The sequence below is a fragment of the Limulus polyphemus genome, unplaced genomic scaffold (assembly GCF_000517525.1).
Source record: "Limulus polyphemus unplaced genomic scaffold, Limulus_polyphemus-2.1.2 Scaffold29, whole genome shotgun sequence".
Classification (NCBI taxonomy): domain Eukaryota; kingdom Metazoa; phylum Arthropoda; class Merostomata; order Xiphosura; family Limulidae; genus Limulus; species Limulus polyphemus.
The window spans coordinates 526,831-540,266 of NW_013665639.1; the positions used below are offsets into that span (position 1 = coordinate 526,831).

At 32.8% G+C, this 13,436-nt stretch overlaps 1 protein-coding gene across 2 annotated transcripts in view; it reads left to right on the forward strand.

Moving 5' to 3' along the window:
• The window catches only part of LOC106459629, a 34,636-nt gene extending 21,887 nt beyond the window's left edge, over nt 1-12,749 (forward strand). For both annotated transcript variants that reach the window (XM_022386379.1, XM_022386372.1), the window contains exon 2: nt 10,374-12,749. In XM_022386379.1, the coding sequence (XP_022242087.1) occupies nt 10,386-11,039 (654 nt within the window). In that variant the 5' untranslated portion in view covers nt 10,374-10,385 and the 3' untranslated portion in view covers nt 11,040-12,749. The remainder of the gene's footprint in view (nt 1-10,373) is intronic.
• The last annotated feature ends 687 nt before the right edge of the window (nt 12,750-13,436 follow it).

Sequence of the window (13,436 nt, forward strand, 5' to 3'; positions counted from 1 at the left end):
AAGATGGTTATTATTTACGTTTCTTCTCTGTGTGAAGACTTCTCCTAATCATTCTATCCATTATCAATTACGTGTTAGAATGATTTAAAAACTTTGTGGATCCTTTCAGCATACACTGACAGCCACAGCATCCAGGTTGGTGATTTGCTCTTACTTTGAGTCTGTTAGTTTTTCAGAGCTGAAGTGGTAGTATGGTCGAAATTCATAATTGATAATAGGCAATTAACTTTACAGTGAACCAGCATATCACAAGTAAAGCAAATGATTTGCTCCTCTCTATTAGAACTACATCTGAGCATAAACATTATTGACATCGGCTGTGGCGCATAAACCATGAGAGAACCTGTATAATCCTGCCCATTCACTGGAAATAAGTTTGGTTTGCTGTAGTTCTGGGGGTATCTTGATAGGATCACCTGCCTAAAATACAGCTAAATTAGATGTTGCTGCACTCCTTTTCCTCTCCTACAACCAGTTCAAAGCTATAACTTCATATCTTTATGTTACAGAAACTGCCTCTGTTAGGATGAGGATATCTTTTATCCCCAGGTGGCGTCTAATTATTTCTCCAAGAATTCCCTTGATGATCATATCCATCAAGATGTATTTTCAAGTTCCAAAGGCCATTGCTGGGCATACCTTTCTGTGCAGATGGCACAAGTCATCTTTGTAAATGGCCAACCCTTGGTAGTCCCCTCTTCCAATTCTTGAACTTTGCCCAAATGATTGCTCGAACTTACAAAGAGTTGGGCCATTGGCAAAACTCAGCAATATCTGTGTCACAATTTCAACACGTTAAGCCTCATTTAAATGTTCCTTGGGGTCCTGGGATGGACTATCCAAACTAAAGATCAAGCAATGGACAAACTGTTTTGGAGACCAGTCATTCCAGACAGTAAATACATTCATGAAATGATTCAACATATGGCCAGTCCTTATTTTGATGTATCCTTGAATACTGGAACCTAATTTTCTTTGCTTCCTAGTTGAAATCTCTCCCTGATGAACTCTCAGCTAGCATTTGACAGGTACAGTGTGGTAGACTTCTTCAGGGACCCAGACATTTGATTCCTGGTCCAATGTGGCGGAATAGATTCTCTCATCAATTGGTCCTGCTTAACCCCAAAGCTTTCCTGTGATCCACGATACCCTGGCAACATACCCTATATACCACTGTCGTCACCATTAGGATTTTTCCATTTCATTTACTAGTGAGATAGCTCCTGTTGATGGACTTCATTCACCAACTGCACCTCCAGTCTGATGACTTCAACATGAGCTGCTTGGGATTACTCTGGCTGACATATGCATGGGAATCTTGTACAAATAATGTCATCTAATCTCATACCATCTGGTGCCACATCGCTGTTACATACTCTTTGTCATTTGTGCTTCCCTCACACTAAGGTCGATCTTCAGAAAAAACATTTGATTGACTATTCTAATGCATCAGACATAACAGTTATTCATATTTAGCTATAAGACACAAAAAGAAAGAAGTCATTGACCTTTAAAGTATTGAGAAAAGTCCTGCATCCAGGGGAAGAATTCTCCTAAATCTGACAACTCTCTTCAGTGACGAATGGTCCTTTTTAGTTGCAAGACCTCGAAGCTGTGGAAAATGCTATTTCCCCAAACAAAGCTTTCCAAAGTCTTAAATACACAAGCGTTTAAGTAAAAGGCAATACACATGCCAGATAACATTCAGAAAGCACTGCAGTAAGATATCTCTTCGTCACGGCACAAAATGTTCTCCTTTAATCTATTTTGTAGTATTTCAGATAGCATTGACTCCCCCATAGTGACAAAACAAATAATTCTCATGAGAAAGAAAAATAAAATTAAAACAAATGCAAACCACGATAAACAGTCTTTTTTAACACAACACAGTGAAAGTGTACTTTACTTGCCATAAGAGATTATTGCCTTTACTGGATATTTAGCTCTAAGACTGTTTCTCTCTCTTGAGTTGTTTGAAGTTTACTCAGTCAATATCTGTACCAGAATTTGAATAACTCTGACATATGTAACATAGCTTTTTAATATCAGACTTACCCAGAAAAACTAGCTCTACCCATATGACTGGGCATTCCCAGTGAAACTTAAAGGGAGTCAAACCTCAAAGATCACCTGACAGCTAGTGGGAAAGACAAATGTCTAGCTTCTACAGGTGAACTTGCAGCTATCTTTACCATGGGAATACTGAAGATGCTACTCTAGGTGAATGACACAGAAAAATAGTTAACTATTGTAAAATCAAGTGAATTACCTACGTTCTTGAACAACGTGTTATGTGAAAACTGGCCACACACGAACAAATAAAAAATTTAGAAAAATTCCTGTGCTAATACAAAGAGTTATAAAACACATAGTATGCGTATATCTTAATGAGGTTTCAAGTGAAATATACAAATCCTGTTTATAATTGTAGAGTCATTTCAATTTTTGACGATCGGGTTTTTATAATAATTTTTTTCTCTCTAAACACTACATAAATAATCATATGCAGTAATTAAGTCTAAATTTACCAGAAAATTATGATTAGAATTCGTACCTTAATATTAACATGACCGAACGTCTTAAACTGTCTAAAATGTTAGGCTTTAAATACTATAGTTGAATTAGTTCCCCTTACGACATAAAACAAAGATTCCTCAACTGTTACTCAGAGTTTAAACGAGCCATGTTAGGTTTTATGTTTTATTTGTCTTCTATCTTTATGATGTGGGTAAACTTGACCAAATCTGACAGTTTTGAAGTTAACCTTTGTAGTATGTAAAATACATTAGACATTTCTTTTCCTTTTAGTTTAAATAGGTGAGGATGAAGTTTTCTTTTAAACTTTTTAACATTCTCCATATTGGTTATAGAATTTAACAAACTTGTTAGTGTTCTAGTTGTCATTGTGATGGGTCATTTCTCTTCGATGTTTTTAACCATTCCACATTGTTTAGTAACTCTTTATAGCGAGGTTAACTAGTAAAGATGTAGGAATATCTGGAGGCAATTCTCTCCTTATTTTTATTTATGGAATGATTCTTACGCGAGTAGCGCATGCTCTCTAAGATAGGTGACGCTATTACTTATTTGCATATTGTTGCTGCACTCGTATATTTTTGGTACAGATTTGATCTGATAAAGAGACTTCTCCAAATATTATTGAGAGTAGAACTGTCTCTGTGCACTTATTATCATAGATCGTGTTGTCAAATAACATTTTCTCTGCGCTTTTTTAGCCGCGGCATAGTGGCTCATAGAATGGTTCTGAGTTTTTTTTCAAGCACAGACTTTTAGCTCATAGCTCCATCTCTTGACCGATTTGAGATTTAATTGCAGTCGCGGCTATTGAGGATTTCCTATTGTTTCACACAATCTTTAGTTTCTTTCTTCAACTCAGTCAGAATCAGACAATCAATTTAACTCTGTGATGCGTTTTCTGTCGTTTCACCTGTTATATTACTCTCCGTATTCTTATCTGTAACGTAATCAGTACGCTTGAGATATCATATTTTCATACATTGGTGATAGATAGCAACCATTTCAAGTACGTCATGTTAAACAATCGTCTACGGTATGTTTTTATCTCAGTAAATAATATAATTACATATTGTTAAAACGACTTAAGTTACACTATTACATATTTTCTATAAACTACTTTAACAAATGTTTTATTATCTGCTTATCTATTATTTTTTCTTAAAAAATAGTTCACTGTATATGAAATAATAAAATTCAAAATTGTCATGTAGAAACAGGTATAACTTCTCAAACGTTGACTACCAAAGTTAAGATGGCCGTCTTATCCCACCTTAACTATCGAATCAAGAAGAATCTCAGATGAACATGACATCTCGTAATGATAAATTATCTTCCACCTGAGTAATAAAATGGTTGTTTAGTGTATATAACGTAGACATTTTGTGCACAAGGTGCTACCATCAAAAATGGTTGCCAAAGAATGATCCTCCAAAAAATAAAAATAATAAACTTTTTGTGACAGCTGTATATCATCTGTGCGATAAACTAAGGTTCATGCTAGTAAAATATTTTTCTTACTCAAACAATTGTGGCAATAAAATTTCGGAAAGATACAAGAATTACACTATGGAAATTGTTTAATATATATATATCTACATCCAAATGGTAATTTTTTCTATATGATAAATGCTTGAAATAAATGAAAGTGAAGTAGCAAATCTCTATCATAGAATACCCTTAGCTAATGCTTACATTCTAAAACTCATGTCACATCGAAAACTAACAATATATTTTCTAACCACTCCTCAATTTCCATATTTAACACTGATATTGTGCTTCAGGACATGATTAACATACCTCCCTGATTTATTTGTTTACTGTTTAATCTCTTTGTTAATTTTCCGTTCTGACAGCTTCAGCTATTTTTGTTATATGTTGCAAATTGCTAAGGATAACTCCACGTAATGTTTAGTACTGAGAACACCAACTTGCCTTTGTTATGTGTTATACGCTATCACGTTTCAGATCTGACTTTAGAACTTCAGTTTCTCATTATTATACAAATATTAAGTTATTAAAAGTAAATACAAGTGACTAAATTAAATAGCTCCAGTTTTCCTTTGTTATATTATATTTCTAAAAGCGACTTGCAGCTTGACAACTTCAGTTTCTTTGTTGTACTATATATATATATATTATAGATCACTGAAAGTAACATCTAGTTCTGACAACTTTAGTTTATGTGTTATATATTACAGGTTGCTGAAGGTAACTTGAAATTCTAACAACTTCAGTTTGTGTATTTGTGCTATATACTTATAGATCACTGAAAGTAATTAGCAGTTCTGACAACTTCAGTTAGTCTATGCTATGTATTATAGGCTGCTAGAAGTAACTTGCAGTTTTAACAAGTTATCTAGTCTTTGTAATACATTATATTTGTCTCGCTACAACAGAAAACTTATTTCTAAGGTACTAGTATTTTGAAAGACCATCAAACAAATGCGACATAATGCTTTATAGTACGTGCATAGCAGTCGAAAATATGAGATAATGTTAGTAATAAGTGGCTGAGATTTTTACCAGATGACGCATCCACAACTTTGTTGTTAAGCACAAAGCTACAGAATGGACTACCTGTGCTATGCCCACCGTAGTTATCGAAAACCGATTTTTAGTGTTACAAGTCCAGAGACCTGCTACTGAGTTACCGGGATAGGGCACTTCCACAAGGGTCGTTTAATTAAAATTACATCTGAGTAAATAAAACAATTTATTAAGACCATGAACATCCGATCAGATAAGCTGTGGATAAAATTCTATTTTAGTAATAATAAAAGCTCCATATTGTTGAAAAAACTTAATAAGGTGGTTCTATTCGTGGAAGATCCAAATGTTTTGAAGTTAGTTCCTGTAACTATAATGAAAATACACAATCATTATGCACTGTATAATGAATAATATATGTATATTAGGTAGCTCTTGTACCGCTGTATTCAAAATATAATTTCTCGAATGATTATTTAATATTTATAGCAGATTCTTATTGACACGTTAGAACGTAAGTCTGTCTGTCGAAGAAAGAAAAAAGTTTTACATATCACGCATATTTGTATTTTAATAATATACTCAGACTTCGTGATGTTAATTTAGCATATTCAGTTATAAAAATCATTAAATTTAATGGAAAATAGAACTTTGAATCATTACTGATACGACCGAATCCTTACCTTTAGTATTTTGTTTGCTTTATCCTTAGAAATCCAATACTCCTTTTATTTTGTCGTGAATGAGAAATTATTTGTCTCTGGTTAAATTCAAATAAACCTGGTGGGTAGGGCACTCGATTCGACTTCCCTCACCGAACATGTTCGCCCTTCCAGCCTTGGGGACATTAAAATGCGACGGTCAATTCCACTTTTCGTTGGTAAAGAGTAGCCCAAGAGTTAACGATGGGTGTTGTTTACTAGCTGCATTCCTTTAGTATGTCACTTCAAAATTAAAAATGGCCAAATTGAACAAAAAACTCACAAACAAATAATATCCCAGGCAATAATTATGTCACTTCAAAATTAAAAATGGCTAAATTGAACAAAAAACACACAAACAAATAATATCCCAGGCAATAATTAACATACAGCAATATATATAACTATTCAATCACATTTCAGTTTAGTTTATCCTATTTCTTCTGTTAACATTCTACTATACTGTGTGCCTGTGCTATTATGTAGGGATGAAGCAAAATGCCCGTCCCTACTATCTTGTTTGCATTGTTTTTGAAAGACTGATATTAGCCATCCCTATATTTACTTCTTTTTTAAAGTTTTTTCTTTACTTGTGCACATTAAGGTGCCGTTGAACATGAAAGTTTCAGTAGCAAACAACTCTACTTTTGTTGTAACAGAATAACATTTGTAAAATTACAATTAGTGACTTCATCTAAAACCACGTATTTGACTAGGCAGTTCAAATTTAGGGTCACATACAACACTAGAATATATATGGGAATCTATATTTTCAGAGTTTCACAAACTAACTGATGACAGTTCTCTTTAATTACAGTATTATATTTTGCTTTAAAATATTGAAGAGATATAATTCAACATTAGACATTTTTCCAAACCTGCAAAACATTTATCAGATAGTTTGGTAATGCTGACTATTATTATTCTTGATTAAATTCATTGTGATTTTTTTTATCATTGCTTTGTTACTTTTGATAATATCTCAAGCTTAGTCGTTTAATATTATTATAATATTAAAAAAACAAAAAACAAGCAGAGGACTCTTGGCCTTTCTATGTTATTTTGTAGAAACATGTTTCGTGTTAACATAATGTTCTAATGTGAGATTTCTTTTTCCAAAGTGCAGTAGAAACTCACTACAAAAATATGAAACATAGAAGGTCACTCTTAAAGTTTCTCTCAAGAAGGCAGGAATAGATACATATTGAATACCTTTCCAGAAATAAGACAAGCAAAGTGACATCGATACACTTCCGATAACTAACATCCAGCTCAATCGAGAAATATAATTCTAGTTCATATAAACTGAACAAAATATTGAAAGCTAAGCTAGGTTGCTTTTAGCTATATCTTAGGAATAATATAGACTAAAATTCTAAAAAAACAAATAGCTCTCAAGTGTTTGTTTTATCTTAGAAGTAGCTTTTGTTTTCTTATATCTATATTTACTTTGGTATTTCAGGTAATTAGATACATATATATATAGTTAAATAGATATTTGAGTGGCAATCAACTTTACACTTTCTGGTCCCTCATTCAACTAAACGTTAATGTTGTAACAAGCATTTTTGAAGTCCAGCTAGTTACTTTGAAATAAACGGTAATTATGGAATGAAAGTTGCATGTATATTATATTATACTTGAGTTGTGAAATCATTCATCCACTCTAAACGGTATTAGAACTTTTAGGAGTGCATTATACACGAAAGCTTTTGTTAAAACCCACTTTAGGACAGTTGAAAACTAAAGTTTTAATTTTCGGGCAAATGCGACGAGCTGTAAAAAGAGGAATTAAGATATACAGGAAAAAGGCATAACATCATGACATTTTTTAGCTGTATACCAAATTAATAGGCTGAATTATGATAAGTAGATCTCAATTCAGTGCTCATATTAGCCGGAGTACAAATATTTGTCATTTCAACCCGACATGCATTTGTATATTTGTACGAGAAGTGAATATTTTCATTACCCCAACCCTGAGTTCGAAAAGAGGGTATGTGTTACCGTAATTGGACTATTAGTGGCTTATCGCTAGGACACCTGGTTTTGATTTCCCTGTAAGACAAAGTTGAAGTACAAATTATTTATTTATATAAACACATGATACATACGTATACATTATTCTGCTAAAAGTATCTGGATACACTTTAAACACATGGTAAAGTCCACCAAAAAACACGTCAAATAAATTAAAAGCGTTAAATTATATAAAAATGCCGAAATATTGTAAACTTCATGAATTTAAAAAAGGTAAATAACAATCCTCTGAAATTATGAAAAATAGATATTTGGAACTTTCGCAATGCTCAGTCTTACGCAATTTGTTTTTTATTAGACCACCAACAGATTCCAGGGCTGGATAGTAGAAAAACTAAAATCTTTTATGTCACGGGGGAAATATTGAAGAAGCATGACAGATGCTCATAACGTTGAATTCTGCAACAATAATGAAATTCACAGTAACTATACTCAGTCCATTATAACCATATGTGAACAAGTACCGTCTGTGATGATATCAAGAGATATGAAATAATCATGTTACAGGGGTCGTGGAAGAGCGCTTTGTTGAATTATATTAAGACACTATGTTACTAAGAGATTGATTTATGGTTACTTTAAAATAACAGCAACAATCTTTGGGAATTACCCCACGAAAGTGAAGATTTTAACCTACATAACATCTCCATAACCATCTGTAGGGATTAATTTCTGAGGCTAGACCACATCCATGATCTGTGTTTCAGCAAGAGCAGCTTAGAGACATTTTATCGGATAATAACCTGAACCTAGACGAGAGTAAGCTTCGCAGAACGGAAACAATTATTCATGTCAAATACGTTAAGTTTTACTAGGATAGTGACGTATAAAGGTATCTCCTATCATTACACTTCAAGATACATTTGACCAAAAATGCAAAAATCACAGTAGTTCTTTACGTTGATATGCGAAAAAAATTGTAGTTAAAAAAATTATTTAATTTTGCATTTTAATATAATGAAAATTTAAATGTTGGCCATGCTTTTCATTTTTACTAAATAATTAAAATATGGCTCTGGTTAGTTTTCCATTAAACCGAAGTACAAAATTAAAAATCAAATTAATAGATAGATAGTTTTGAGTAATTTGTATTTAAAAATCAACAAAATAACTACATCATTATAAATATTTTCTGCTTCTTCCACTATTTTTCGGCCCATGAACAACATATAGGTAGTTTTGTTACTTTTAACTGAATTATATCACTGTAATAATATTTATTATATTTTATTACATTTAGTTTCATCAACTGCCACTTAAGTTACGTTTCGTGCTGTATTATACTAATAATGTCCTAGAAAAGAGTTGAATATTTTTCCTCTTGAATGTGCCAATTTATATGCTCAATAAGTTATTGAAAGTAATTCATGTTTTCAGACCCCTGCGGTATGCTTGGGAAAGTTCCGTAGGCAAAAGTTTATAGCTATAACAGTCACAAAATTACCAACGATGTATGTACAATCTATTGTATCAGTAAGTTTGACTTTTAGAGTATTGTGTAAACAGAGAATAAATGTTTTCTTTTACGTGATTTCAGACCCAACTATATGCCATTTTTTTCCAGATTGTTTCTTTGTTTGTTTGTTTTGAATTTCGCGCAAAGCTACACGAGGGTATCTGCGCTAGTCGTCCCTAATTTAGCAGTAAAAGACTAGAGAGAGAAGGAAGCTAGTCATCACCACCAACTCTTGAGCTACTCTTTTTCCCAACGAATAGTGGGATTGACAGTCACATTATAACGTCCCCACGGCTCAAAGGGCCATCAGGTTTCTTGAAACGGTGATTTGAACCTGTGATTCTCGGATTGCGAGTCGAGCGCCCTAACCATTTTTTCTACAAGCAGAAGCTTGTTTTAAAATATTTTAATGGTGTTTTTCTATCTTCCAAGGAAAGCAAATGTCTTTCAGTTAAATATAATCACGTAAATATCTAGCACTAGATAGCTATAGGGTAATAAAAAAGCTTAGAGACGAATAAAAGCTAAGACATACAGGTTTTGGAAATTTTAGTATCATAATACATTATTAAACGCTTATCTATTATGTCATTCTGATAATCTAGTCTAACAGTTTGTATACATATTTATTTATATATTCGTCAAGATGCCTAGAGTATTCCAGGAAAGAATTTTAAGAATTTCACTCATCCACGAAATTTGTTCTTTTTTCCAAGTTTTTTAGTTTGAGAATAAAAGTTAATAAGTTTCTTGGTTCATCAATTGATGCTGCTGTTCATCTTTTTTTTGAGTGTCTTTTATGTATTTTTTACTCAAACTTAGTTTTTGCTCTTTTATTAAATATTCTCAGAAAGTGAAGTTTAACTTTTCATTTATTTGTTTTTTTCACGTTCGGCTTGTCTTATTCGCTATAGGTATACTTTTTAACCATACATGTTTTCCATTTTTTTGATCAGTTAATTACTCAGTAATTGGAGTACTTTAACAAATCATCAAGTATATTTTGCTTGAATAAAATATGATTTTACATTAACACTTCGGCATTATAATTCAATAATGGATTTTAGTTTTTCAAAAGTTTTAGAAACTCTTCTTTATATCTAACACAGTCAATTATGTTTTTTATTCTCTCTCTCTCTCTTTTAAATTAGTAAGCATTCAAGATGATTTCTGCTATGCCAGCTGTTGCCCTCCGGCGAGAAAGGAAAAAAGAGAAAACTATTAGCTCACATGACAGCATTGCATCATTGTCTCGAGGACGTGGATTTGCAAAGCGTTCTCGTACACAAAGCATCAGTACTATATCCAGTTTGGCAGAAAATCATCTCGACGTGAGGTACCGAAAATCACGAGCTAATGTATTTAAAATGGACGAACAAAAACTGAGATTACTTATATACCTAGGAACCGTCCTGCTAGTGGCAGGACTGGTCCTTGTTTTTCTAGGAGTAGGTGCTGGAGTAAGCACAGCCCAGACGATAGGCCTGGTGTTCATTGGATTCGGCGCCCTGCTCTGTTTTGTGAAGGTATTCGTTTCAGAGCAACAGGCTACACTAATCAAACGTCCCAAGATAGCAAGTGTCTCCAAAGATTCCTTATACACCATGACGGCAACTTCCACCAACACCACTTCTCCTGGGGATCAGTCAACAGACTTCGCATCACTTCCAATACAAAGATCGCCAATGTCACCAGCAGAGGAAAGTGGCGCCACCACTCAGAGTGACCATAGCAGAAGTTTGACTCCGACTCGTCTCAACAGTATTCCTGAAACCCAGGTCTTGCTTGTGGATGAAGAAAAGAGCGACAAATTTTAAAATATTATTAAGCAGTAAAAACAATAACAAAAAACAACATATTTATATAAATTATATGCAAAATAAAGCTTAAAGAATCAATATTTTGGAGTGTTAGAAAAGGTATCATTATCTAACTTGGCCATATGCTGGCTTACGAAGTGTACGAAGTACAAAGCTGAAGTCTTTCATAATGTGATACTGTATGATTGGACAAAATCTTTCTTGTGTTAAAACGATCAAACTTGGCATGGACAGAATTAACGTTTATGAAAATCATTGATAATTGAGTTTAATGACGGTTCGGAAATGATAGTGTTCCTCTACTTGTGAAATCCTTCTGCTTACTGCAGAAAACCATTTTTTATACGGATTTATCTGGTACTTCAGAGTACAATAAAACATTATTAATTTTCAATCAATTTTAATTTTACCACGCTTTTCAGAGCAATAATTATTTCGGAATAGTATTCTTGAATAACAATTCAAACTTGTGTTGTTGTTTGTTTGTTTTTCTGCTCATTTGAAATAAGTAGTTTAATGATAACTTAACTGTGAATTGAATTTTTGTCGTTTACGTAGTTTATTATCTTTACTTACAATTATAAATTGTAAATGTAGAATAAGTAATGAAAATGATTGACATTTCTTTAATCTTTTGAATTTTTAAATGTTAGAAATTGTCATGTGATTTAAATGTCAGTTTTCTTCAAATATATTTTAATTTCAAGAGCCATTGAGTTTCAAAGCATTATTCTATTTCAAACATTAACCATTTTCTTCAACTTAGAACTTTTCAATAACTGCCACAAAAAAAAGATCAGATTCCACTTTCACTTCTCTAATTCAATCATCTGCCTTAGAAAATACCTAGACTTCATTTATTATTTGTGCGAAAAGAGTAGAATATTTAAAGGTTAAGTCCCAGATGCCTTTGCTGAATCTTTAGAAAGTTTTAGAGTATGCTGTGCACCTAATATAGCAGTCATGATTTATATATATTCACTTTAAAACCAATGGGATGTGTCAAATGTCGATATTTACTGTCTGATAACTAACATTTGTACATCCATGTTGTTAAAGTTCCAAATGACATAGGGCTTAGCGTGGCCTTGAGTTAGGGTTTTGGGCTAGGTAACGTAAAGTCTGGGATTCAAGACTTCTTATCGCTAATCATGCTCTCCATTTTCAGTTGTGGGCGCGCTATAAGAGTGACAACCAGCACCGTTATCCGGCTCAAAAAAGCCTGACAAAGACTTTGTGGGAAGGCGGGTACTGCTGGCTGGCCTCTTTCCCTCAGCTCTGTTGTTCAAATTAATGGACATCTATGCCTGAATTATTGGGATCTCTGACCTGGAAATTTAATCTATAAATATACAGAGTGACGTTCAGAATGACAATTTTAGTTCTATTCCAAGTTAGATTGTCAGAAAGTTACCTTCACATTTTCCTTTATAGAGCTTCGTCTAAATTCTTTAGATTCAAAGGTGGGTAAAAGAAAACGAAAACAGTATTTTGTCGGAGATAAAAAGCGAAAACAACAACATAAAACAAATGGTTAAATACAGTAATAATTTCGTAATTATAAGTATCAGTGTAAGTGTATCTTAAAAACGTACGAAAACTCTCGATGTTAACACATTTTAAATGACAAATGTTGATATAGAAACATTATATTAATCTTCAAACTGATCCAAGTTTATTGTTACGATAAAAAACAAAAACTGTTTTATCAAATGCTGACTTGTTTCATTGAGCAGTGTGCCCCATCTATATAAACATTTTATTTCAAAACAGTATGCCTGTTTTCTTATCGCAAAGCCACATCGGGCTGGAACATTTCAAAGAAAGCATTATGCTTTGCCAGCGTCTTTTATATGTATCGCTTTACAAAATAATTAGAAAACATGACAATGTAATTAAATGTTTTACTCTGGAATACATTTTGTCTGATTCCAAAGTCAGTTAAAATAACTATACCCAGATTTTGCTTAGAAACGTTTTCAAATTGAAATATTTTAGGATTAATTATTGTAAATGATTCAGTAACTGTATTATCGTATTTGACTCTAGATACAATACTAATTCACTTTTATTAACTTAACTATTAAATTATTTCGTGAAGAATATTCTGCCCATATTTTTTTTGCAATAGACAGAGCTTGTTTGAGACCAAAATATCACAGTTTTAATAGTTTTACATTCGGTCTTAAAAATTTCTAAATATGTAAATGATATAGTGGGCTACTTAAAACATTTCAAAACATTTATTCTATTTGTTGTGACTGACTTTTCTGTGGAATTTATAAAAAAACTCTCTTTTTACTTTCTTTAAGGACTCCACTGGCTTTGATACTATTATATATTATGTTTTCTCAAATATACGTTCGGGCATTAGACCCAATACGAATGAAAACC